This window comes from Rissa tridactyla, chromosome 7 (genome assembly GCF_028500815.1).
Source record: "Rissa tridactyla isolate bRisTri1 chromosome 7, bRisTri1.patW.cur.20221130, whole genome shotgun sequence".
Lineage (NCBI taxonomy): Eukaryota > Metazoa > Chordata > Aves > Charadriiformes > Laridae > Rissa > Rissa tridactyla.
In genome coordinates, this window is record NC_071472.1 from 36178660 (window position 1) to 36206385 (window position 27726).

Here is a 27726-nt window from a genome sequence, read left to right on the forward strand (position 1 = left end):
CTTATGGGCAGACTGCTCCAGCACAAGCAATGCTACCCTTGGGATGGCTTTTGCTGGCATCTGTGGCTTGATCCAAAGCTGACCAAAGGCAGCGCTGTGCTCCCCGTGGACTCTGGGGAGTTTGAGAGTAGAACGCTGGAGTGCTCCGACAGTGTCTTTATTCTGCCAGTCTCTTCAGAGGGACGATGCTTAAAAATGCCTTTCATCCAAAAAGTCTGAAAGTTTTCCGACTTTCATGGGCACAGACTGGAGAAGTTTTCTTACCTTTTTCTGCCGTGAGCCTGTGGCCCCTCTTCGTAGGCACATAACCCGTTCGGTATTTGATGTGTCCAAGTGGCGTATCGTTCTGCAGGGCTTACGTGTAGCCCAGCAGATCTGCTGCCTGCGGAAGGGATGCAGGCATTTTCCAGGCAGTGCTGTCTCCTGTCTTGCAGAGCACTCCTACTCAACAGGGCAGTGCTATATTATCTGAGACACAGCTTATAAATGTTTTTAGAGGACCATCGGGTGTAACAGTCGTGGCCCAGGAAGCAAGGATAACGATGGCTTTGTGGTGAATGTGGGGCTAATCAGGGACCCTTGGCACAGAGGGTATTTTGGAGTGCCTTGCCCTGGCAGGAGTGACAGGCAGAGGTGACAGCCTGCCTGCAGCCTCCACTGCAGGGGTTTTCAGGAGCAGGGAGACCATCTCCCATCCATCATGCTGCTTTCTGGTGAGACTGGAGCGGGCAGGGAGAGGGGAAGACATCAAGAGGTTCATAAAACAAACAGCCGATCTCTTCGGTTTCCTGGCAGCACAACTGCAAATCTGATTTCAGATCATGTTTCAGTATATGCAGTGGCAGCTGGGTTTTATTCAGACACAGCCAAACCCCCTTCCTTAATGTGATGACTTTCCTTCCCTACCCAAGGAAATACGGTACCCACCCTTCTTCGTTTCTACAAATGTTTCAAATTGAGCCCACAAGGCATATTTACTCAACTATGTGCCTAGCTTCATGAAATGCTGAAGTCTATGAAATGAATGAGAGGCAGAGGTTTGTTGTTTCTTGTTGTTTTTTTTAAATACCATAATTAACTCTTGCTCTTGGTCCTCTTAATAGCCACTTGTATTCAGAGCGTGCAAAACTGCTACCCAGACAGTGTTGCTACAGTAAGCCTGGGTGTATTTGCTATAAATTTATTAAATTGCTGGCAGTATCCTTGATTGCCTTAGAAATGCAATATTCATAGAAATATGAACTTTACAGTTGAACTTAGTATATTGGTAGTTTTAACAGAGGAAGATATATGGTCCTTCTTAGGTGGGCAAGGCACAAATCTTGGTGTAGCTAGCATTGTTCCTCCAAAACCTGATGATGGAAACTCTGGTATTCTTTGTCCTTTTATACTATGCTTTTGGTGTGCTCCGGCAGTATAAGCCAATTTTCTAGTTATCTACACACCCACCTATTTTTCTCAGGTGTTCTCCAACTGTAGCCACAAAGATAAGTTTGCATTAGGCCTTACGGAACATGCCGCTCTCCTGAAAAGAGCTCTTCCACCTCTAATGAAGTCGTGTGGTGTTGCCATAGTAATTTCTTCTTACCTGCCTGTGAAATGTCTACCCTGTTTCATCACCACAAGCCCTGTCTTCTACAAAACCTTCTGCTCCGCGCTGGGATACTAATCTTCAAGAGGAATGCTGGCCAGCAGTGAGAGCATTAGCCTGGACTTTTGCAAAGTTGAGTTCAGAATCTTCCTCCCAAAGACTGTGCCAAAAGTGGCTATGTCCTGTCCGTATATAAGGATGGCATACGGGGCGTAATCTGAGCTCCTCCCCTCAGTTAGGTACAAAGTAAGAAAATCCAGGTTTATGGCCTCAGAAAGCAGCTAACGGCTGGACAGTGGGAACACCCAGGACTGCAGTACCCACACAGCAGCAGCCTCAGCGTAGCCTCTGTACTTAGGTCTCTTCATGTGAAATGTGGACAGTGATGTTCTTCTCTCTAGGAGATGTTCCATGTAGATAGATACAAATATTTAAGATGCTCAGTTGGGACCATATAGCTACAAGATATGTTGCAGTAGAAATCTAGGAGCCAAAAAGGAAACTAAGAGCCAGAGGGACACTGTGAATAGTCATCAAAATCATCCTCTGTCCCTTTCCATTGCCTTCAGCATCCAGCAACCACTTCTCTTGTGCAAAGCCACCCCTTCCCTCTATCTCAGGACTCACCTGGCTGGCCCTGGTGGTTAATTTGTGCACGGGAGTAGGTGTTTCCATGATGTTATTGCTGAGTTCTCCTCTGGCGTTCAACAGCTTTGAGAGCAGATGACGGGTAATTGAGAATGTGGTAGCTACATTTTGGTTACCATAATCATCCTGCCAGAATAAATGTCCTTGGGCTGAAGGGACACTTCCAGTGTCAGCTCTTTGGTGTGGGTCTGTGGCACTTAGCCCTTGTGTGATAATGGTGGGATCCGCTAGCACATATCAACATGACATCGTTAAGTCAAGATGACATTGTTATTTCTCTTCTGAGCTTTTCTAGAAGATCCTTCATCTGGTAACAGAAGAGTTACCTTTAAAGCTTACAAATGGCTGCCGAGCCCTAGGAACAATAATTTCAGCACCTAAAATCCCAAACCCAACTAAGGCGTGGGGATGGGCACTAGAATACGTAGAGAGAAGAAAAATATATTAGCAATAGCATGAAAGCTTTATCTGCACCCCTTAGCCTGTTCTGTGCAGGCAGGGTACAAAATTGCTGTGAATTACAAGTGTACTTAAGAGGTCTGAAAAAATAGATCTGCAGCAAATACCATGTTCTGAGTAGTCGGTGGAGGCTGTGGTTCGCTCCTTCCCATCTAACTCAAAAGTAAGAGGCAATAGTGATGTTTAAAATTTGTGGAAGCAATTAAGGAAGAAGCCACGGTGTCATGAGGCCTATTCAGGCTTGTGGGACTGGTTTACGGGCGTGCTGGAGAGCACGGGCAGACAGGGAGGCTGGCGGCTGCTCAGCCAGAGCGTCACGGAGAGGGGCAATATCAATAAGGTTTGGCCTTTTGCAGAGTGCACACCAGTGAACAGTGCACTGAAACTTTATATAGGTGCTGGGGAACGTTTGCTGGCGTGAGGCCAGTTGCAAAAGATAAATAAAAAAAAGGGAACAATGTGACCAAAGACCCTCCGGGAATAAATCGCTGAACTCTGGTCAAGTCTCTGGGATCTCAAGCCAAAATAGTGCAAAGAAAGAATGTGGATAGGCTACAGGAAATTGAGTGTCTCCTAGAAGGACCTGTACCATTTTTTCCATTTGTTAATGATACCTTTGATGTGAGTTAGAGCTCCGCTGATCGGACTATTCAGATCCACCCATTTGGCAAGACGGAAGAGTAGCTCACAAAGACATGGTGTTTATGGCCTGGCAAGGATGTTTGCAGCTGATTATGACATTTTTAACTGCTTAATGTCCTTGTTGGCTTTGATAGGTTTCTGAACCAAACATTAGAGAAGCAAGCGTAAAGCAGGTGCACTGTTTTACCTTGGCAACGGTGAAGGAGCAGAAATTATTTGGGATGACATTTACTCAGATGCTTAGGTTTGCCACTGTTGTAGAAGGATCAGAAATAATGCGATTCAAAGCAGAAGTTGAAGCAATAGTACTACTGGGTAAGCAGGAATATATTTCAGCATCAGATCCTGTATTTGAATAGGGATCAGTTCAGAGCCAGAATAACCTATTCTGGACCTGTCAGAGTGGCAGTGGCGACCAGTAGATATAGACGGTGCGTATGAAATGGGGAAAAGATAGGTGCCTATCCCACGGGCACGCGTGACACAAAGCTGAGATGAAGCTTTCTGATACTGCATAACTTCTGTTAATCTATTTATGTTGTAAATAAAAAATAACCATTAAAAAACTTATGCTTGCAGAGGGAAAAATAGATGCTCTGTAAAGGTTAATATCCAGAATCAAGTCTAAATATGGACTTTTGTTTGTAAATATATTGTGTAAAGGGCAAGAATAAAACGAGTACGAAAAAATGCAGAAGCCAATAGAAAGCATAATGCTGGACTTCTTTAATATTATTTTTTTTTTACTTGTTCTAAATAATGGTATTGTGGTAGAATAGCTTTATGGATATTTTTCCTTTGATCAGATGCAAATCTGAGAGCAAAATGGAATGCACTTAAGTAGGATATGCATATATATCTTACAGGTCACATAATGCCGGGGGTATTTTAGTAAACCTGACCACAAGACCCTAGACACTACTTCCGATAGCAGAGAGTGTCTAATGCACACTGTTCTTCAGGGTAATTACCAGGAAATGCAGAGGGATCAATCATGCTTGATGCACTGAGCAATTATATTTTATCCCCTGAAAAATCTTTTACTGTTCAGGGGATGCAAAGGGTGTGAATTTCATTTCAGCACAGAAATATTGTTAGGAAGACAGCAGCATTAACAAAGCAGACAGGCACAGTGTAAGACCATGAAGGTGCTCAGGTGTTAGGGAGATGCTACCCATAAAGTAATCCCATTTTAGAAATATGAGCAAAGAAAGAAAAACCGCTGTGGGAATTTTCAAGTTAGGAGAAGGTCTTTGAGAAGAACCATCCCCTGCCTTCCCTTGCTGCATGCAGACCCAAACCCCACAGGGGCAGGCATTGTGCCTCTGTGAAGCAGGGATTCCAGATCCCGGGGATGTGAACCCAGATGTGAACCCAGATCCTGGCAAGAAGCTGGGATGTGGCGAAAATAGGCTGTGGCTGATTTAAGAGCGATAAACACTAGGTTCTTGGAGAGAAGAGAGAACCACATTTCATGCTCTGCTATGGGGTTTTGCATGCTCTAGCAGGGACTTAGAGCTCCTTGTGGACTTAGCACCTGGAACCAGACCATGGCGTTGGCAGTGATAGGTCACCTGCTTTGCAGCCAGCTCCGCCACCAACTGTTGAGGTTTCTCTAAAGCATCTTTCTTGGAACTAGCGCAACGCATGGCTGCATTTTCCCTGCTTGCTTTGTTAGCTCTTTGATTAAACTACCTGTGATAATAAGGCTGGAAGAGACAATTTCTGTTTTCATTAATAACGTGATAACACGGAGCTAGGCAGAGCATCTGGTAGATGCTGGTTGAGTGGTGCAGCTGAGATCCTCTCAGATGGCCTCCTGCTGCCCATCAGCCCTCTCCTGGCTTCTGCAGCTGTCCTTGGCATGTTATTGATGCTCTCACCAAAAAGTTGCGGGGTAGAGGAAGAGTTCTGCTCTACCCAAAAGCAAAGCCATCTGCAAACTTCATACGTCCATGGTTAGGTCTTAGAAAACAGCCGTCAGCTCTGGTTTGGGTGGCCAAGATTTTGTGGCCTGTCTGGATCTTGAGCAGTGATGCAAAAACCTGTGCCATCCTCCTTGAACAGGACGCCCCATGGGTGTTGAGACTAAAAAAAGAAACATGAAAAAAATAAATCAAAACTGGTAATTGTTTTGTTTGTCCAATGCCATCAGAAGGGTGATGCCACTTGGAGCCGAGAGCATGGCCTGAGCCGCTGGCAGGCATCGGGGGCCTTGCTTCTGCTTTCTGGTGCTGCCACTCCCCCCAGAAAACAGGAGCACCAAGAGGTTCTTATTTGAAATCACAGGAGAGATGCGACACAGATGCCAAGTTTTGTAAAGCTGCAAGAAGCCTTATCAGATGGTGGGCTGGAGATTTGGGTGGGTTTGATTAATTGCCTCTGTCTGGAGGTGATTAACTCGGTGGGGCTGCCGGGGGCACAGGGAGGGATGGGCCCACCCCTCAGGAAGGGACTGGCACGGTCCCTGCCTCTCCCAACGAAGCTCGAACCAGCCATGTCTGTTCAGCGTTATCCTCTTGTCATTTCTCATTCTCTGCATCTCAAGTGGTGGTATTTAACCAACATTTCTTATTCCTTCTTTTCTTTTTTATTTTTCTTCCATTTTTGCTCTTTGAAGTTTGTCTTTCTGAGGTTTGTGACAGGGCATCCTGAAAGTTCCTCCTCCCGCTCAGCCAGGCGAGGCTGCGGGGGCTCATGTAGCCCGTCCTGATGCAAAATGATAAGAGAGGATTCGCAACTCCCACAGCAAGAATTCATTGCAAGTATATCTGCAAAGCACGCAGGTGCTGAGAAATTGGGCAGGCAGAGCCCATGCGAGTACGATTAAGCAAACAGCCGTGCCCGGGAGGGGGGGGTTGTGTAAACCAGATCACACACACCACACAAAGTCAGAGCCTGCATTTGCTCTTCACTCTCTCAGTCCATTAATGTCATTCCACTCACACCCAAAATGGAAAAGCGACGTTAAAAAAAAGTTTGGAAAACAAAGCAGGCAAATAATCAGGCTACAGAGAAGATGCGTCTGTGGGGTTTTTTTAAAGTGTATTCACAAGTTAATTCAGGTAGGAAATTATTCTGACAGGTAGAGAGTAAAGTTTACTCCCGTGGGCTCTTTGTGCTTTATTTAGGGCTTAAATGAAGCGCAAAAGCTCATGAAAGACAGAAAATCCTTCAATGTGGAAGACAATCCTCTGGAGGTGAAATACGGCTAATCCAACTCCACCTTCCCCCACAACGTTTGCAATTGCTGCCCGACAGCGGCGCGAGGGGTCGGCAGCCCCTCTTAATCCCAGCCTGTGGCGCGCTGGGGGACTGGGGTCAGAAAGCTGGTTTCTCCATGTGTAAATGGTCTCTTTTAAGCTCACCTGTGCACGCTTTGGGGTTACCAGGCTCCCAGTGAGGATAAACACCCCTTGGAGACGCACACAGTTGTTTTTAAAACCATGTGTTGCTGTCAACAGAGTTATAAGCAGAGGCAGACCCCCCGCCTAAATTGTGACAGCCCTGGACCACCGGTAGCTGGCAGAGAGCTTTTTAATGTGTGGTTTTCCCCTCAAATGAGTAGTCTTCTGTTCTTCCTATGGTTAAAACATGGACACGAGCTATGCACCGTGCACTTACATTTTAATGTGGAAATATTATTGCAGAGTCTGAGGTAATTACCCGGTTTTCCTTTTACTGCATGTAATTACAACAAAATACTATGGGGATAGTTTATAGCAGTTCAGTGTAAAATAAGGTACATGAAGCAGTGGTTAGATTAGGTGATGTTTACGCTTCTTCTACTCTGAACAGGCTTTTGCAAAGAATCATACCCACATGTACCATACGCTAATTAACGTTTCCTAAGAAATTTTCATGGTGGCCACCCAGAGCTTGGTCCCCACCTGTTAGGAGTCAGCTCTGCTCTGCTGAAGTCAAGTGGGCACCCACCTGAGAGGAGCTGAAAGCTGACCTTCCCTCTGAGCCAGGAGGCATTTCCTCCTCCCTCACCATGCCGTACATCCAAGGCCACAGCGTTTCTTACGTTTTAGACCGGCACTTGCCAGATGGAATTTATCCTGGGGGGGTTTCCTGAAGCCAAATTTACACAGTGTTTTGAGGAAGAACAACTTTGCATCCTCTATTGCAAATACTTAACGCGTGTTAAGACTTTTGCCCACCGCACTGGACCGCTTGGTTACGCTTACAGGGTCTGATGGCCTTCTGTGTGATTTTTTTTTTAGTCCATATCCCCTCTTCACATGTTTGCGGGGAAGACAGAAGGGCTTTGCTCTCTGCTGAAATAGCATCCGTACCATCTGCATGCATTCTATATGTATTCATGCATACAGATTTACCGCATCAGGCAGGACGAGTTCAGGTGCCTTACCTGATGCTTAGCTGCCATTTCAGGGACTAGGCTTTCTTGCTTCTTATCTCTGTGCTGCGTCTACTCAACCAAACATAAAGGGTTTAATGTGATTGTTAGCAGAGGTAACGAAGAGAGTCCCATTGATTAGAACAGGACCTGAATCAGACCCCCTTATTTTTCCTGGCTGTCACATGGGACACATTTATTATTATGGCCTTTCTTTCTTTTTTTTTCATCAGAATTCACTGCAGACTATTTTTCCATCATTATCTAAGAGATTTTGGAAGGAAAAGTTACATTTTAAAAAGAACCTGCCTTGCTGCGATTTATTCAGCTCCCCATTTCCTGACTCCAGCTGTGTCCTCTTGCTCTAATAGGGTTAGAGAGGCTGAATTCCCCCAGCGCTAAGTAGAGAGAAAACCTCCAGGTGATCAGGAATTGTGCATGTAATATTCTTAATTGTTCTGTACATCATTAAAATGTTCGTGCGTTTCATGCACTTCTGGCTGAAAATTGCCCATTCAGCTTTAACAGCTAATTACAAGAGTGACCAGGCATTCACATGGCACACGCGTGCTTATTGGATATGACAGATGGGTATGTCCAGACCTCTGATTCATCGTTTTATATTTCCTTTCTGAAAGGCTCTGTTATCACTATGCAGATAAACTGTAATTCTGCCCCAGGCCCGCCTGCTCACATAATTTTTCCTGTGTGAAGGAAGGGCAAGAAAGCACACCCCTAAGTGTGTACCTAGGCAGCTACGTAGCGTGGGCACTCGCTGCGAACACTGGAGGCTGAGGAACCTCTGAAGACTGGCTTTGCTCTAAAAGGGCTGCTCACTCCTTGGAAACGGGAACAGAGGGGACAGATTTTGTGCTGTGCCTCCGGCAGATGCGGCACAGAAAGCACAGCTCCAAGGGACACAGAACAAAGGTGGCTACAAGCCCTCTGCGCTGCGTGACTCTCAGCTGTTGCATGGGCCACTGAGGCTCCTGACACACATTCGGGCAGTCACAGTCTGCTCTGGCCGAAAGTAGGGCTCCCCGAGACGCCTAGCTTTGCCGTCTGCAGATTTGGAGCTGGCATGAGGAGCATTTTTCCTTCCGCCGCCTTCTGCCCTTTGCATCGGGGGGGCAGCCGCCGCAGGGTCCGTGATGGGTGGCATCGGTTTGGTGTGAGGGTGGCAGGGCAGGACCTCCACTCTGAGCAGGAGCGGCCTCCCTGGGTATCACCTACGTAGAGACAAACTGAGTAATAACACTGGAAGCTCATTGCCGACTGCTCCGGGAAATGCACTGCATGGCTGGTATTTCTGTATTAACATGGATTTTGCAACCCATTTAACAAATTTTTTTTAAAAGTTTTCCCTTTAAGGAGACGTATGCCTTTTCTCTAAAAGGTATTTTATTGTAATGGAACAAAAACTTGGTCAACTGGAACAAATATTTTCAAACCAACATGTCTAAGAAAAGAAACTTCTCTCTTGAAGGAGGAAGAAGATGCAGTTGGCTCCCCTATCTCTTCAGGATCAGAGGAAGAGCTGAAATCTTGTCCACAGGGTCCTAGGTGTAACCAAATCCTCCAAATCTGCAGGAGTCAGGGACTTCTAGAGATAATGCAAAAACGTACACTGGCCTCGTACGTGGGCAGACATCACACACCTAGCCAACATGAAGACATTTTAATTACATTACCAAAAAAGGCCCCCAATTTCAGCGGGAATTTGTTCAAGTAAAGACTGAGTTATGTGTAAGTATGGAGCCCAGCCATTGCCTGACCTGCAGAAAAGGGATGATATAGTCATAGGCACGTAGTTCTGGAAGTAGCTTCAACTGATCATCTTATCCATCCTTCTGAAGTCTGATAGGAACAACTATAGTTAGGCTGTCCCTCCTGAGATCTGCATGGACCAGTCTCAGAAGCCACTTCTGAGCGCACAAGCTTTGTTCTGGTGCCGCCTGTTCCAGTGCATGGTAATCCTTAGAAGTTGGGAAAAAAATTTCCTAATATCTAACTTAAATCTCCTTTGCTGTAAATTATATCAATTATTTCTTGTCTCAGAAATAGTAGATGTGGAGAACAATTGATTATCCTTCTTTTTATAGCAGCCTTTTTAACATTCCTTTTTATATCAGACGACTAGTCTCTCTTCAATCTTCTCTTTTCCAAAGTAAAAAATTTCCATTCCCCTAAGCTCACCACGGAGGTCGGGTTTTCTGAATCGTGTCATCCTTGCAGCTTTCCCTCGGACTCTGCGAAGGTGGCTGCCCCTTCTTAAATACTCTGCTGGAGCATGTCTCTACATGAAAGCAGAGCAATATTAAGCAGAGTGGGATAAGAATGTCTTATAAAGATACCGAAATGGGGTGGGTGGGGGACAAATAGACATTGGACTAGCCAAAGTATTGATTTATTTTTTTAAGCCCAGAATAAAATTGGGAGTGAGATTTCTTCTGCATTACACATTTTTTTTCTGCCAGTTGTCCTGTGTTGACCTTTCCTGTCCCCAGGAGGTATGTACTGACAACTCCTATTGTATTAAAACAATCTGGTCCTAGTTAATCAATGCACAAGGCTCTCGGGCTCTACTAGGCTGCAAGTCTGCGTTTCCTTCTCTAAATCATTGACGCTTTTTCTGTTTTGATGTTCAGCTACTCCATTAATAAAACTTCTGAGGAAATTGTTTACCCTCTCTGTCAAAGAGATGTCTTGTATCTTCCAGTATCTTGTAGGTCTGAGTTTCCTCTAAATAATTGTTCTTGCTCTGTCTTGGATTTCAATTTAAAAAAGCATTAACCCGATATTTACTTAGCATTGGCAGCAATATACCATTCATAGGATTTTATGTCCTGAGGGTAAATAGCTCGTTCCCTTCACTGTTCGTTAAAAACAAACACAGTTTGCACCCTTTGTCTATTCCCTTAAAAAAACCCCACCAAATTCTTTACTATATTGCCCACAAGCGAACATTTCATTATTTATTGTTTAATTGCTGTTTCGTACTTGGCATAAAGGATGTAAAATAGGATGTGACTACTAGAGGAATAATTATTAGTGGTGAAGAGGAGAAAAAGACCCAAAATATCAGTGGCTGTGTGGAAATGCTATTTCTCACTTGGTGGCGTCTGGTATCATTAGCTGTGATAGCGAACCCTCTCAGCTGGCATGGTGAACCCTCGCACCATGAAGCACTTGTAATTGTTCCTCTGTGGCGCTGCGCCACGGAGAGATACCATTTTCTAACTCGTTTCTATTGTTTCAAAATGAGATCTACAGTCTGCGGACGCGACCTCTTGAAAGGAGCTCCGTGCTTGATCATCCTTGTCGTATTTAACTGGGGTTTAGAGTGTCCACTTGAGTCTACTGACACAGTGGGTGAGGAAATGGAGAATTAATCTTCTATCACATTCCCTTCTGTAGAGAAATTTCCTAATTAAACATAGCTGAAAATTACTTTAAAAGTAGCAGAAGGCGGGGGAAAAAAGTCTTTCCCTTACTGTGGGCATGGACAATATTAATTGAAAAATTGTAATTTATTCATGCAAAGCTTCTAACTGCACCTCATGTCCGCAGTGATTTTCCTGACATGGAGCTAACTTTGTCCCCAACAAGGACTTGTGTTAGGAAAACAGGGGAACATACTATACTGTTTTGCTTCTGGTTGGTTTGCTTCAGATTTTCTGTTCATATCTATATGTGTTCCCAAATTTGAGAAAAATCCCTTGATAATTGCCTCTTCTCTAAGATCTTCTCACTGTGGCAGTTGTCACACACACTGAGAATTTTCCTTTTTAATATTCTGGTCTATTAGCCACTAAGAGCACAGATAAGATAACGAGAAATGAAAGTCCCCTTTTTAAGCATTTTTGTTTTAAAATGACAACTTTAAATGTATTACTCTATTTAGAAAGAAAAATCTGAGTGGATGGCATGATGGGTAATGATATGTAAATGACCATTCATGCATGAAAATCAGGGCCACGGTTGAATGTATTAAGCAATGACTGATATAATCATTATTTTGGATTTTGCATCTGAAGAGGGGGGATTGCAGATATCAAGTGAATTGCATATTTAAAGAAAACATTCATGTGTGTGTGGAATAAAGAATGTTTTCGACATTTTTGCGTTAAGTATCCTGGTGTTATGCTGTTTGGACTTAAATAAGGTCAATATGTTGGGTTTATGCTTTTCATATTATCTCTGGCTCTCGCTCTGGCAGATCCTCCCTTTCCCTGTTTGTGCAGTGTGCCATCGGAGTGCCAAGTTTGTAATGTCAACTCTTTTCAGCTCCCTGTAATGCTTTTATCTACAGAAAGCTGCCTGCTGCTCACACGGGGGGAGAGCTCAGGGAAAGCCAGTCGCTGGCATTTAAAAAAAAAACATGTAGAAATTCATCATCGCTGCGATGCCTTTGTCGCTCTCGCGCTTACACGTGCTTCCCGTGCTGGCAGGGTGGTGCGGGAAGGTTCACGCTGCAGGTCTGGTGGAGCTGCGAGGTCGAGCCGGTGGCCCCCGTCATGGGCTGACACCGGTCCCTTGTCTCCTCACATCCCCGTGGTGACCGGGGTGACCGCTTAACTGGCAGTTTCTCTTTCAAGGGTCAGGGCGGCTGCTGTGGAGTTTGGGGCCATGGCACTGGGGTCGCCGGTCGGGAAGGTGACGACCGACACTTCGTATGGCTGCTCCATCATCCCCCAGCCCGCACGTTGGTGGTGCTTCTGCTGTTGATGTTACAAACAGAGAAGCTGGACCTTAACATGGGCTCAGAGCGCAGCTGCTATTCCGCCATCTCTGTAAATTTGTAAAATTTCTAAATGCGGCTATATGTGTGTTCTGACTGGTGCTTCCTAAGTGTAAACTACAGATTCTTTGTTCTGGTGGCAGACAGGGGAAGACTGTCTGAAGCTGACACAAAAAAATAAGGAAAGTGTCCCTGGGGATTATTGTCCGGGAGGTGACGGTGTAACTCACTCACTTGCTTCCCAGCCATAGCTCTGTGACCACTCTGCTGTCAAAGCACCGCTTTCATGAGGAGACGGGTAGTCAAGACTGAAATAGGAAAAGGAGATGGTATCAGGATATACCTGAGAACACAATGTTTTCTTTTCTTATTCTGTTTTGTAATATGAATTTTAAAGAAAAAAGAAACTTCCATTTGGGAATTGGAGAAAAATAAGCTTCTGTTATACAATATCTACATTAATGGATTCTTTCCATCAAAGGCAGAAAATAGCTGTGTTACTAAATATAATTAATGCATCTCGGGTTTGGAGAACATTATGCTAAATGTCCATGATACATTCTCTGTCCCCTTCGGCAGTAGCATATGATCAATTTTCCTACTCTGTCCTTACCTAATTATTGCTGTTGCTAATGAAGGGAAGTAGAGAAAAACATGTCTTAGTAGGTTAATAAGCCATCCAGAAAATTATATTAGCATGGTCAATCCTTAATGATTATGGTTTCTCATAATATTAGATCACCTGAAAGGTGTTTTTCACAGGAGATGGGAGGGGAAGTAGATATCATTTTGCAGCCATTCTTCCAGGTGCGCTCAGTTGGTTTTTGGAGAGAAAAGCAGTCAAACTTTGGCTCAGGAGTTTTGACTGCTCTTGCAAACATTGATTTACTTAGTGGAACCCGTTTATTTTATCATACAAGCGTCGGGAAGGGCAGCAAGATTTTCTACCTTCCCTCCTTCCACAAATATTTGTGGCACTGGCTTTCAGCTGGGCTGATGGTGTGCGTGTTCTCTGTTGCTTTTCATAACTTTCTGTGAATAAGCTGGCACTCTGAGATCAATCTGAGCAGCTTCCAACGGGCATTTCCCCCCTTCCTCTCTCCATGATGATACACCTTCATTTGCAATCTAGTATCTTGTTTAGCGTCTGTCAGGATTTCTTTCATTTGTTTATTTTTTGTCCTGCTGATGCTTCTTCAAGTACCCATGTATGCCAGTACTGCTGCATCCTCAGGACATGTTTATTTTGATGAAAGCATTTCTCTTAGAGCATGTCCCAGGCATTAAAATGAATAGCAGAGGGGAATGATCCTCAAACATCAGACTTTTTTTTTTTTTTTTATTTAAAGATTTTCCCCAAATTAAACTGAATCACAGTCCTCCCTTTTAATTTGTTAATTACACTTCTGCAATGGTAATGCAATCAGTGAATATAGCTAAAGTGTTTGTGTGTGGGAATCAATATTAATGAGAAAGAGCATATTTGCAAAGTGAGATATGTATCAGCTATTTGCTTTGCATCTGTCTGCCGGTGCACGCCTGCTCTAAACTTGACCCACCTGAGCCGTGCAAAGAAGCGCAATTGCAGGAAGAGAAAGGGGAGAGTCCCTCCAGGTCATTCATTCACTCCCTATAGTCCCCAAATGCGGGGGAAGGTATGGAACAGGGTGCAGTGCCATTCAGCTGGGAGAGGCCCACATTTGGGCAGCGGAGCCCTTGGAGAGCTTGAGTTGAGGGATGGCGGTGCCTTGGCCGGAGCGGAACGCCGGGGCTTTCGCAGCCTGCCTGCCCTGACTGTCTGCGCAGGTGACAAAACTCTGAGCGAGCTCATAAAGGTTAATCACGACTAAGTGAGAATGAAATCTGGCATTTTCCTGCTGGGCTTCCAATTTTCTGTATATGCAGTGTATTGAAGCTAAGTGAGATTAAATGTTTAAACCTTTCGTGCCATATGGCTTCCCCTATATCATAAACACATCTGTAAAATTATGCTCAGAAGGGCAACATTGTTCTGGTGTAAACGGATTCAAATCCATGCTTCTCCACTGCTCGTATCAAGGCTGAGTTTGACATGTGGCACGCAACCTGTTTGTCCTGTTAGTGGAGGTCTGGGAGGTTTTTCCCTACACAGTCACGTAAATTCTGGGTGACAGCAGAAAAACAGATCCTCAGTTTATCCACACACCTGGCCGGTGGAGGCTCCTTCTCCTAAATCTTTGCCACTCTTCCAGGAGTGGCTGTGCTACTCATGAACTCCCTTGCCTTTGTGCTTAGGCTGTCAGCAGTGCTGCCGCTATTTGTCATGGGTTTTGTGCTATGGACACGACTATTCCATTGCATAAACCATAAGCCAAGGAGTACAATAAGCCAGTAATGGTGCTACTCTTGCAATGCCTCAACTTGCCCACTAATAATGGAAATAAAGAGGAAAAACACGGTTAGACTGATTTTTTCCCATTTGTCCTGAAAAGTCATCTTGCTGCTGAACGTTTTCATGCAATTAATTGATGCAGTATGTTTTCATGTTTGTTGAAGAATAGGGTTATATAAAAGATAGGATCTATCTTGCATAAATACTGTATCTCCTCCTGCGGGACTTAGAAACTTTGCAGTTGCCCTCCTCTTAGCTTCTAGCAAGGTCCATCGGTGCCCGCACTCCTGTGCACCCTGAGCTACAGCAGAGGCCCCAGGACTGCCGTGCTACAGGCTTGGGGAGGCAGAAACACCTTTGCACATGTCAGAAGGGATATTTTTCAACTAGCTCTGAGCCAGCTTTTCTTTTTTCCTTAAATGGAAATTCTCACTTATAGAGAAAGAAGCAAACACAGGGATGAGCCCTGGTTGTGCAAGTTTGAGGGATCAGCTCGGCGGTGAAAATTCCAGATCGGGGAGTGCTACTGTGGAAATATTAAATTCTTCTGGGGCAGGAGGTGTGAAGGGGGATTGGGGACTGCCCTCTGCATACAGGCTGGCCACAGATAAGGAGCCATCTATCGTGGCTCCCAACCGCAAGGGTACAGCCTGGCTGAACATGGGGTTTGACAGCCAGTTTTGGCACCTGGCTGAGCTGGCTCCTTCCGACACCCCGTTACAGAGGATGAGCTTCTCGACTTCTGAGCTCCAGGGCTGCGCCTGCTCTCAGTTACATGTGTGTAACCTGCATTAGCACTACAGAAATAAAGAGAAGGGAGTAACATGGAGAAAAGCACAGTGGGAGAAGAAAACTCTGCTCCTCTTGTTGAATTCAGTGAAAGGTAGACCTTCACTGTCATTTTTACAGTAGAGCCACTTTACACCACCCTGATCATGTAAATGGGACATCAAGTAAATTGGACTTTCACTCGCTCTGACACTCCCTTCCGTTGCCAGAGTGATTTACGGAAGCCTTAGCGTAAATTAGAACCAGGACCAGGGTCTGCAGTCCATGTTCTAGGATTTAAACCCAGTCATTTCCCAAGATAATTGTGGCGCAGTCAAGACTAGGAGCAGCTTCCTAAAATTGGTTAATACCCAGATTTGAGTTTCTTCAGTGGCGTAAATGGAGTGGCATATTATCTCCTCTATAGTCTGCCTAAAAGATAGATTTGATGTCTGCGAGTAAAGACATGAAATTGCTATAGGCTTCCACTCTTATAGCCTGCCACCTATTTGATTTATGTGATAAGTGATCTCAGATGACCCTCCAGGGCACTGAACCATTAGAGAGTTATGTTGCACAGCGATAAGAAATCTTCAGAGATACCTAAATCTTCTTTTACCACTGGGAGTTTCATCTGTTCTGGAATAAAGAACATTTTTATGTATGATGTTGCTATCTTGCTAGCCATACTAATATTCAAAAGGATACACAGACTTAAATCAATAGCAAAGTGACAAAGACCTTAAAACTGAAGTAGTCACCAAGTGGATGCTAGACAGCTCTTTTAGGTTTTATCTTTGTTCCTTTCATTCTGTTTCTTGAAAGATGAGTAGCTGTAAGGGTTCACATTCAAGTCGTCTTTTAATCCTTCCACCAGGTAGGAAGCTGGCAAAAGCACTCTTCTGGTGTGGAAAGCCCTGGAAAGTCACATCACCCATTTGGGACTTCCTTATTGGAGGTTTTGTGAAACCATAGGTTGGATCCTTCCTTTTTTTTTTTTCCCCTCAGAATTTCTCTAAATTTGGTGATCCAGGTTCCTCTCTGCCGAGAATGAATAAAACCTCAGGTGGAATGTGAATTCTTGACAGAGGTCAGGGAAAGCACAAATGGGTAATTTCTGTAGTTTATATCCGACTGTAGCATCTTCCCCTGCAGAGGAAGGCACTGCTGACTCATGTTCCTCCAGCTGAACCTATATCATTGCAGTATTTGCTCGATAGGATTCGCTGTAAGTGCTATGTTAGGGTGTGTATATAGTCCATATGTTCTGTCCGTCAGATTATCATTTCATCATGTGTTTAGTGCATCCAAGCATAAGGTATCCAGCAGTAAGGTCCTGTTTCAGGCAGTATGGGATGCAGCTTCTGCCCAGACATGCAAGAGGAAGAGGAAGGGCCAGAACCAGTCCCTGCTTTTCAGCAGAGCCTGATGACGCCGGGGCTCTTTGCAGATCCTCAAGGAGAGGGTGTTTTGCGGTCCACAGAAAGGGTGAAAAGGGTTTTCAGCCTGGCTGCTCCCCTCCCCTCTGGCACATAGGGCTGGGTGGCCACAAGCAGCTCACACTTGACTGTCCCCCTGAGTAACCTTCGATGGCCGTTTTTCTGACAAATAAGAAAAGCGTTATGGTATTGGGTACTTTCCTGGACTGCGGCTTCCCATCTCCCTTGACACAGCGCTGAGGTTTAATGATGTGTGTGACCAGGCAAGTCAACCTGAGGGGGGAATCAGACATCATCTTTTTCTATTTCTCCTTGATCCTGAAAAATCTTCTGGTCCTTGCAATTAGGACTACAGTAGTCTCCTTCCAGGCTCTGTAATAACAGCCTTAATTGGTGGCCCGTCACATTGCATCCATCCAGCTGTGGGCATGTCCACTTGGTTGTTTTGTTCGTGCTGTTGGGCATATTGAAGTACATGAGAGCAGGGACTGATGCCACAAAAGCTTTGGCGGCATCGCAGATGTGTTTTTACAACAAGCTGTATCTATTCCTTGAAAATTCTCCTGCAAGGAAGTGATTTCTCTTTAAAATTAAATTAATGCAAGGCAGAGATGAATAGTCCCCACGTGCTATTTGGCTTTTTACTCAAAGCCGTTTATGAGGGAAAGCTCTTGGCAAAATTAAATGAGCCTCCTCTTCTTCAAGCTGGCAAATACTGTCGGTGCTGGTCATCGTACACCTTCATAAATCTGCGGTGTTGGCATCCCACACACACCAGGCAAACATCAAATTTTGTAGGGGGACCACACAAGGGTGCAATAATCACAGCTGTTTCATGTCAGCATTCAGGAAGCTTACAATAGGGTTTTATTCAATGAGCCATCCCTTTTGAAATGCCATTAGAGATATTTGCTAGGAGAAACTGGCCTCGACTAATCGCATTTAATTTTTTATCAAATGCGCTGTGGGAGCAGCAGGGATATGCATGAGACAGAAACAAGCAAATGGTGTTTATTTAGAATAAATAAACTTTGAGTAAGAATTGAATCCCTTCCCCCCTGGCCACGGTTGTACAAATACAGGCAAGTCCCCACAGAGGTCTGTAGGGGGTCATGTCCTTCAGACCCGGGTGCTCTTGGGTCTTCCCAAGACTTCCAGTTGTGCCCGCTGAAAGGAGAAAACTGCAATTAGATAGATGCAGAAGAGCAATGCCGTTCCTGTGGAACCATTCCTATCCCATCCACTTTTAGCCACAATAAATGAGGTTCAGAGCGTGTGAAGGCTGCCCGTCTCGTCAGGGGAGGCTTCCAAGCCCCTGGACTGGACAGCAGCTGGAAAAGGCTGGTTTCTAAGACGTTGAGCTGTGTGAAGCAAGAGGCTCACGGCTTTGCATGGGACCACTCCCCTCCTCACAGCAGTAGCCCCTCGTCGGGAGGGCTGCCAGAGCTGCTCCGTGCTGGGCCCTGCGCTGGGGTAATTGCAACTGAAGAATTGGAGGGGGGTGAGGAAAGGAAAGCAGCCAAAAGAGGATGGGAAGGAAGGCATGACAGGAAGCAAGACAGGAGGTAAAAAGTAAAGACAGAACTAGAGAGAGCACCAGCGCTTAGTAATAACGTGAAACAATTTTTGAACTAGTTATTTACTGAATGCTGGGCACTTCCCAGACACTGCTGCCTTGCACTAATTAGACTGCCCAGGGCAGAGTCGAAGCCTTCTGCACAACGTGGGGGTGAGCTCAGCGCAGGGCCTTGCACAAGAGCGAGCTGTTTCAGAAGTGCTTCTTTCCTGCCTAACATAAACTCAGCAATGCGCAGGACTGAAAAATCCTGAATCAGCCCTACGAAAAGAATAAGTTTTCAAAAATTGTGAACTTTATAGTTTCTGGTATTTATTATATTTACAAGCTTTTTCTCCACATCCCTAAAGCTTAGACATCCCTTTCAGAACAAACGTAGATAGAAATTGACATCCTTATACCATTAGATAATCCATCAGCTGTGATTTTAAGGAAAAGTATGACCTGAGAGTCGCAGTAGAAGAGAGAGAGATGGAAGACAGTGCAATTTGAGTCTGACTGGCATGAAAGCAGTGCCAGGCTGTATCTACATGGTCTTTAGTGAGAAGATAAGAGCACATTTTATCAGCAATCCGAGCTGGTGGCTGGATACATCTAGTTCCTCTTCGAAAACCCTGTTAGGTATTCACATCATACTGAACTTGTCCCGCTAACCTTTTCCAGCACATGGCTGAGAATGGCAATGTGGAGGTACCCAAGACAGGGTCTAAAGCAATAAAAAGCCTGGGAAAGGTGGTCTGGTTTCCAGATCAGCAGCCAGCTCAGGTATCACACAACCCTGGTGCTGTTTAAATAACCTGCCCATCGATAGTGGAGAGGTATTTTCAAGGACTAACCCTTGGTGGTGTGGAGAAACCGATCAATGGCCCCTTGGCATGAAGGAGAATATTTCAGGTCTCCTTGAGAAGTTGTGAGTTGGGTCCTGAGCTGGGTAGAGACACTATTTTCTGGTGCGATAAGTAATTTCCCCAGAGTGTTTGTGTGTGTGAGAGAGAGCAAATTTGTATTTATTGAGATGGAGCCAGACGGCAGGAGACAAAAGCAGAATAAGGCATGTCAGAGTTTGGATTTATTACTGATAAGGTAGGCCATTTTCTTTTCATTTTGACCGTAGTGCTGTTCTGAGCCTCTGCCAGACTTCGAGAGCAGAGTCATTCATGAGCCGACCCCCTGCTTCACACCCTTCATTTTTCTCACTTTGCAGGTTTTGACTGAGCTAATGCTTTCAGGAAAAAAGACTTATTGATTAGAGTGAAGTTGCTTGCAGCATATGGGCTTTTATTGGTTGAGTTTGTGAGGTGTTTTTAGCCATTTGGTAGAGGTGTGGGCAGTGTTTGTTCTAACATATTTAGTAAATTCTTCTGGCTTCTCTGCCCTCGTTACTCAGAGCTTTCACACTTCATCCACTTGTCTTGTCACCAGCCCAGAGCAGTCCCGTTAGGACCGAAGCATGTGGTGAGATCACCTCAGCTGCTCTGAAGAGCATTCTTCTCCTCCTCCTTCTCCTCCTCCACGTTTTCATTTGCACATTGTCTTTCATTCCAAAATACACAAATGGCCATCAACCCTCATCTCCATGTGATTTTTGTTATCACCTAGATTTTATAGCTAAAACCAAGTGGATATCCGGTTCGGATCAGCTAGAGAAAGCTTTGTTTGAAGTACTTCTTTGAACAGTAGCAAAGATGTCCCACCATGAGGAGTCAAGTCAGAATCAGGGATTGCGATGAGCACGCATCTGATCATATAAATCAATGGAAGACTGCATAATATGAAAACCAATCATAACAATTTATTATAGTCATATTTCTGTATATTCAAGTGTGTGGTGATGATGTTTTATGCTGTTTCTTTGTTGTGTTCTTCAGTATGGTTAAAAAATATTGAATAAGGATTATTATAATAGTGCCAGTAGTCCTACAAAGCCCCATGAAAACTGAACAGGGACTCTCCCGAGTTTGCCGTGTTGCCTTCAGACGCGTGTTAGCGAAGAGAGAGTGAGAGGTTTCTGTTGCCACCTAATTGTCTCTCATGCTCATGGCTCATCAGCTACTCTTTACACTTCCCTTTACTCCTCACAGTATGGTCCATCAGGCAACTTATATGCATGTCCCTTGTGTCACTTAGGAAATAGATGATGCTTTGTATCTCAGATCAAGACTGTGAGCTGCCGTGCATGTTCATAACCATCCCATTGGAGCTGCTATTCTGGAAATTGCAAAAAGTTTATTTCCATCCTGCCTTTGACGCTGGTGGAACATCTTGGGAAGACTGAGCAAGGGTTATCCTAGAATCATAGAATGGTTTGGGTTGGAAGGGACCTTAAAGATCATATGGTTCCAACCCTCCTGCCATGGGCAGGGACACCTCCCACTAGACCAGGCTGCTCGAGCAGAAGCTCATGCACAAAGATTTTGGTGTCCATTTGTTAAAACTGATGACACTTTCAGTCTAGTTTTTCAGCTATGGAGACAAAGTAAAATGTCTCAAAACCAGTTTCTTTCTTCTAGGGCTTGCCAGAAATGCAGATATTCTTGAAATCATGCCTGTTTGATCTGAGTGCAGTGAGAATGCCAGAAAAGGACCAAACGATGAAAACAGGAGCTGTTGTGGTTACCACAGTCCATTGACTCTGTAAATTGTGTGTAGTGCCTTCCCAGCTAAAGAATTTATATTGCTTAGGAGATTGAGATAGTCTCTGGAGTGACTTTCAGATAATGTTAGTGACCTTCTAACCCATGCTAGCACATTTCCTTGAACTATGGAAGTTGCTAATCTTGCTAATACAAATAGAAACTAACAGCTTAACATTTCTCAGTTGTACGAGTAATAAGCAGTGGGCTTCAGAGATTAGCCTCCCTGGAGCCCTGCTACGTTCCTATAGGGTCTTGGTGTTAAACCTCAGCCATAGCTAACATGAGAGCCACGTAACATGGATGGGAAAAATACAACTGTATTCCTTTTGTTTTCAGAAGAGGAATCCAGAAAGTAGTTTATTTTTGCTAGCATTGTTTTTTAAGTCCGGATGTGAGAGCAAGTGCAAATCAGCAAATGCAGTGAGGAAAAAAAAAAAGGAAAAGGAGTCATCTTAGAAAATGAGCATCCACTAGTCCTCAAGCTAAAAAGTAGCAGGAAATATTGGGGAAATAACTCTTTCTAAAATGCCCAGCTTTATCAAAGCATTTATCTGCACAGCGTGGAGAAAACGAGCCCCTGTGTGTGTCAGTCCTGGGTGTGGGTGCACATGCCAGCATGTGTGTTTGTGGAGGGGGAGAAAACACATCTTAAGGAAATGTAAAGAATAATATTATCTGTGGTTACTGAAAACAGAGAAAAAAAGAGAGAGAGATAAATAGCTGTCTTTTTAAGTCAAGATTGCTGCGTGCTTGGACATTTAATGACAAAGTGCACATTGATTATGGAATGCTGGATACAGAGCTGCTTCAGAAAAATAAGGAGTGACCTATTATTTTCTAGTAGAAATTAAGAACTGCATTGTGCCTCGTGCATCACATGGAGATGCTAATGTTGGTCGGACATGGCACTTGGACACCTTGTCCACCCTCATACGTGGACCCTTATAAAACATGAGCCTGAAGAGTTCCTCAGTTATTTAAGGAAACGGAAGAACCTCAGCTCAGACCCTCCCTGCAAAGCCTGACAGTGCAGTAGAACAAAAATCCAGTGTCTGTTTTCTGAGTTTCCCCTTTGGTTTTTTGTACATTAATTTTATGGATATAAAGGTGAGCAAACTTCTACAAGTAGGGCAAAACCCTTTTTTTTTCCTTTCAGGATAATCAGGATGCTCATCATTGGAGAATTTTTTCAGTTTAATATAATCTAAATTAAGGCACGACTGATAAGAAATTGCTGCAGCATAGCTCATACGTACATACCTAAACACACCAACACTTCCTTTCGCTATATTAAGCCTCAGGTAAAAACTTCTTAGACAAACCGTCTACCTTAAGTATTTCTGTGGTCTGTATCACTGTAGTATCTAGCATATAATGATCTTTTAATATATTTGTTTCCATATTCTCTGTTGTTAGAAAGTGGTGTTATTCCCATTTTATGCAATGGGAAACATGACAGAGTGGGGAACAACTTGTCCAGGGTAAGAAAGCAAGTTTGAAAAACAGGCATTAGGGTCACACTTGCTCTTCTAGGGGCAAGAGCCCTTTGTCCTCCAACAGCTTTGTGAAAGCTTGGGACTCTCGTCCTTTCTTGAGTAGATAAGAAAAGCAGCCTATTCGAAGTCAGAGCACTCCCAACACAAAAACCTCCAGTAACAACCCAGTTAGCCGGTAACACCCAGGTTAATGGTCTCATGCAGTGGATGTACAACATCAGGCAGGCGATTTGTCCCATCGGTGTCACTGGGGCTGCCGACACACTTCAGCGTATCCACCAGCTTTGGCAAGTTGGACCCAAAGGTGCAGTAAGCCTGCACTACAGCGCTGATTCCAAATGAAGGAGAGAAATGAAAGGATGACACTGCAGAGGCTGTTTATGCAGATAACAACATCAGTCAAAGCTGATTGATACTGAAAGTCTGGGTTGGTTTAATTATTCTGTAATTGGCAGAAGGACATCACTAGGTACAGCATCTTGCTAGAAAGCAGCATCTTTCGAAAGATATCAAAAGGTGCTTATATACTTTAATACAAATGTAGATAATGTTTCTCTTGGATCTTTTAACATACTGTCTTCTTGGTACTTGCCTTAGTGGTCTGTTTCTCTCTTTCAGTACTCAGATGTCAATATTTTTTTGCAGTCCTCTTATACCCATATTTTTGTTTTCCCCTTAGTCCCTTCATGGTTTTGACTTCAGGGCCAGGTACAAACCTTACACAATTGCAGACATTGGCGTTGACTTTCCTGGGTTTCAAATTTAACCTATGCTGGAGATTGTCCCCTCCTCTGGCAGCACTAAATCTTTCCTGCCAGAGATAACTAGTCCTTGGGGCTCGTAGCTGTACTTCTGAAGAGAAAAATGTTTTGCCTTTGGAATGAACTAGGCAGCGCACGATGCTATCAATACTCCTCCGTTATTTTCCCAGGGAACAAAGCAGTGAGGCTCGGTGGTGACACAACCTTTCCGGGCTGCGGCTTGAAGAGGTCATGGTTTAAGTGGAAAAGGAAAAGGAAGGGTCTTTCTCCAGTTCCCTTTTAATTCCGTAATTTATCACAGACAAACATGGAAATGTCTGTGTTGGCCCCATTCAAAAATACTGTCTGTTGGCCGGGCATTGGCTCTGTGAGCAACGCATTAAGCTGACGCAGTGAATAGATTTTTCTAGAGAGAGAGAGAAGTGCTTTGCTACAGTGCTGCCTATACTAATGTGTATTCTTCTGCTTTCCATCAAACAGTCAATGAAGGCTCAGGTGAAACCAATCAAAAAGAGACATCGACCTGTGACATTTGCCAGTTTGGGGCAGAGTGTGACGAAGATGCAGAGGATGTTTGGTACAGTAATTTGGTCTACTCTTCTATTTTAATGAATGTTGTATTATTTAAAAGTACTGTGGTTTAGAAAGGCATTACAAATATTAGATATTCAATTTTCTGCACCCGGAGATTCATCACACAGTGATTGAGATGGTTATTACTCTGAAAAAAATGGGTAAAGCAGTCTGGTTTATAATTTTGGAACATGCACAATTTAGACAAAGTCTAGAAACACAGTTATCCATTTTGTTGCTGTTATAACTTATGTTATTCCATCTGGGGTTTTACTGCTTTATACTTTGGTAAAAATAGAATTGGGAAAAATAATTGACCTAAAGCTTTTCCGGTTAAAAAGTATCATTAGTATTATCATCATGTTAATTCATGTGTGGTATTAGATATGCCGGGAAATCTGTCTCGCTTTTTCCTAGTTGCTCAAGTTGAAGACTTAACCTGCAAATGTTTGAAATAATTGCAGTGTATGTTTAGACATTTTCTCAATGGAAATTGGTTTATTTTTTATTTTTTAAAAGAGGTTTCAAAATTACATGGTGGGGGTTTTTTTATTATTTTGAACTTTAACCGCATAAGCTGAAGGGAAATAATTGTATCTACTCAGAAATATTTTTTTTTTCATTTTGCCTAGATACTATGCAAACATCTATTAAGCCAACTTTAAACTAATCATTTCATTGTGATTTTGAAACAGCTAATAGATCAAAAAAGTAACTATTCACAGAGCTATACTTCTAACACTGCCTTTATGCCAAGCCTCATATTTCTACCAAAGTAATTAATACAAATTTAGTGAGACAACAAAATAATCATGTAAATGTTAGAGCTGTTGGCTGGATGATGCTTCTGAAACTGTGGGCTGGTGGTAGCTAAAGGATGAATACAGAGACTGGGCAGTGAGATGTCAATAAAGCAGTATTGCCGGAGTTCTAACTTGGACGGTAGGAATGGAGCCAGAGAGGAGTCAATGGAAGAATGAATGAATGGTGAACGTGACAACTGGGGCCAATGTTGGGCAGCTGACCTCATGCAGGCAAGGCATCCATGCACTGTTGGTCAGGCATGAAATTATGAACATTTCTACTATTCAGTGAAGAAGCTTAGGAATATGGTCGTGGTCATCCATTTGTGCTCGTTTTGATTTTGTCTTGCCAGGCTTTTAATAACCTCCAGTTATAGTCTTTAAAAAACAGCAAGTAAACAAACCACAGGGGCCTTACTCTGGCTCCAGTCATCAAAAGAAATTGTGGTGTTGAAGAACAGGAGCAAGATGCATCATGGTTATAGGTTTGCAGCAACGTAATGAGATTTGTGTGGAAAAAAATTGCTTAATTTTGACTTCGCTTAAGAAAATTACGCCAGATGTCAGGATTTTCATTGTCTCCTTGACCGGTTGTCCTTGAGAGTTTTGGTGGTGCAGTGTAGAAACAAAGCCACGGTAAAATTAATATATCAAAATTCACAGTCTAGTGCTCATGTTTTCATAATTAAGTGCGCTTCCAAATTGGAAGGCAGGCGAAGAGAGGGGCAAGGAATAAAATTAGCTACAAGATAACATTATTAATCATAAGCACTGAGTAGCGGTGTTTATTTTTTTTCCAGAAATAGCTTGGTAAAATAGCCTGATCCACCTTACCCCAGCAACGTTCCCACTCCAGCTTTTGCACTATCTAATTCTTCCCCTTTGAAACAACTTGGCTTATACAGAGCAGCATAATGACTGCAGGAGCTGAAGTTCTCAATTTTTATTGACAGACGATCTTTCTGCAGGGAAAGATGCTTCTCGGGGTGGGAAGCAGGGAAGGGCATTTACTGGGAAGATGCTACCAGACAAACTGTTAAAAGGCAGGAAAGCAGATTTCCACCCAGAAGTACAAAGACCATGTAAAGCCTGTTAAAGGTCTGCTTTGAAGTAAACAACTTCATATGCCGTAACGGAGCCCTGTTTTCCTGTCCCTGCCCCCTGATTAGTCTTGGATAAACGTCTTTCTAAAAAATGAGCCTTCTGGGTGTTTGCTCTTTGTTATTCGTATTTCTAGAATAAAAGCGGGCTATGTATGGGGACCTAGATCCCTCTTTCAAATGTACGCTAATTGAATTTCCATGTTTGGCACCAGATAGACAGATTCCCCCACTCCCCCTGCCAAGATTCGGCATGCAGGAAATGTCCTTAGATTAAGTGGGAAAAGAAATTTCAGTTTATTATTTGATCACTATTTTTATGCTGCCCAAATTTCAGATGTAAGCAGGGCTCCTTTATCTGTCTCATCTGACTGATGAGGTTTGTAAAATCCAAATGGGGTCAGCGGGTCCCAGCAGTCCCGGGACCTGTTGTTACAGGGTGATGAGCCCAGCACCGGCAGCGTTCCCCTATCAATCAGAAACAGTTTGAGGGTGCAGGGTCAGTGCCTGATCCATTGCAGGTAAGAGGGATGCAGGCTGGTAGCAGAGCCAGACCGCAGAGAGCTGGAGATGCGAGGCTGGCTGTTCGCCTAATATTTCTAGGGTGCCAGAGTAGATCAGAGAAGAGAGCACAGGTGTGATAGCAGATGTGGCTGGGCTGCTGATGATTTAAAGCGACAATTAACATTATTCTGCATTGCCACAGTCTGTTATTTTGCAGTCCCTTGTCTCTGCTTTAACTCTTTTTTTTTTTTTTTTGGTTATTCATTGCCAGTTGTCACTCAGCTAAATTGTGCTATTGTACTGTGTCACCATTATTTTTAAATCTTCTTATTTGAGTAAAACCAATCTGTTAATGGCTACACTCTTGGGATTCTGATAGAGGGTTTGTCACCTAGAAGACTACTTGAAGGGGTAAGATATGTGTGTGAACATTTTCTGGGAAGTACAAAGAAAAAGCAGAAAAGAACCCACTGTAATAACAGGGTTTTTGCGGCATGGTAAAGCACACATGTATTATTATCCTATTCTCCAGTCTAATATCATGAGAGTGAATGCAATTTGGCATTCCATTAGTGAATCTCTTTCTCTGGGTTAAAAACAAAGACTGTTCAGTTGAAAGTCTTTAACATCTTGCTACTTTAATATGTGAAAGCTTCTTGTCACTAAGAGGATCGTGTATTACTGGCATTATTCCCACCTTTAATGCATTTTGCACCAGTGGGCTTCATGAATATTTAAAGCAGGGCACTGGCTATGCTCTTTAGCACTGGATTGCAATCTATTGGTAAATCAGACATTTGGTGTTGCTTACTTTGGGTTTTAGTTCTGAGCTGGCTAAGGAATAATTGATTTTGTAAGACAGGGCTACTCAACATAACACCCCGAGAGATATACTTAAAAGGAAAAGAAGAATGAAGCGTAACATTCTGAACCGTGGTGTATTTCTAAGATCTTCCAAAAAGCATCTACGAAATACTCACTCACTGTATATAAATAATATTCACCAAATGGAGTGCCTGCTCATCTGCTGAAGTGGCTTAGTGTCAGTGCATAACCACGTCAGAAACCTGGATTCCAGTATTAATCTCCTCCTTATGGGCCACTGAGGAAATAAGAGCACTCTCTACACTGGACAAGCCATGGTTTGGATAGATGCTGGGCGGCTATTTCAGAGCTCCACAATGTGTCCAAATAAGTGGAAGGAGATAAATAATAGGAAGAACCCTTCTGTTGAATTTCCTGTTGGAAAACGCGA

The 27726-nt window shown here is 43.7% G+C and overlaps 1 protein-coding gene across 2 annotated transcripts in view; it reads left to right on the forward strand.

Moving 5' to 3' along the window:
• TMEFF2 (transmembrane protein with EGF like and two follistatin like domains 2) overlaps positions 1–27726 on the forward strand; it is a 129931-nt gene that overhangs the window by 51967 nt on the left and 50238 nt on the right. For both annotated transcript variants that reach the window (XM_054209710.1, XM_054209709.1), the window contains exon 5: positions 23972–24068. In XM_054209710.1, the coding sequence (XP_054065685.1) occupies positions 23972–24068 (97 nt within the window). The remainder of the gene's footprint in view (positions 1–23971; positions 24069–27726) is intronic.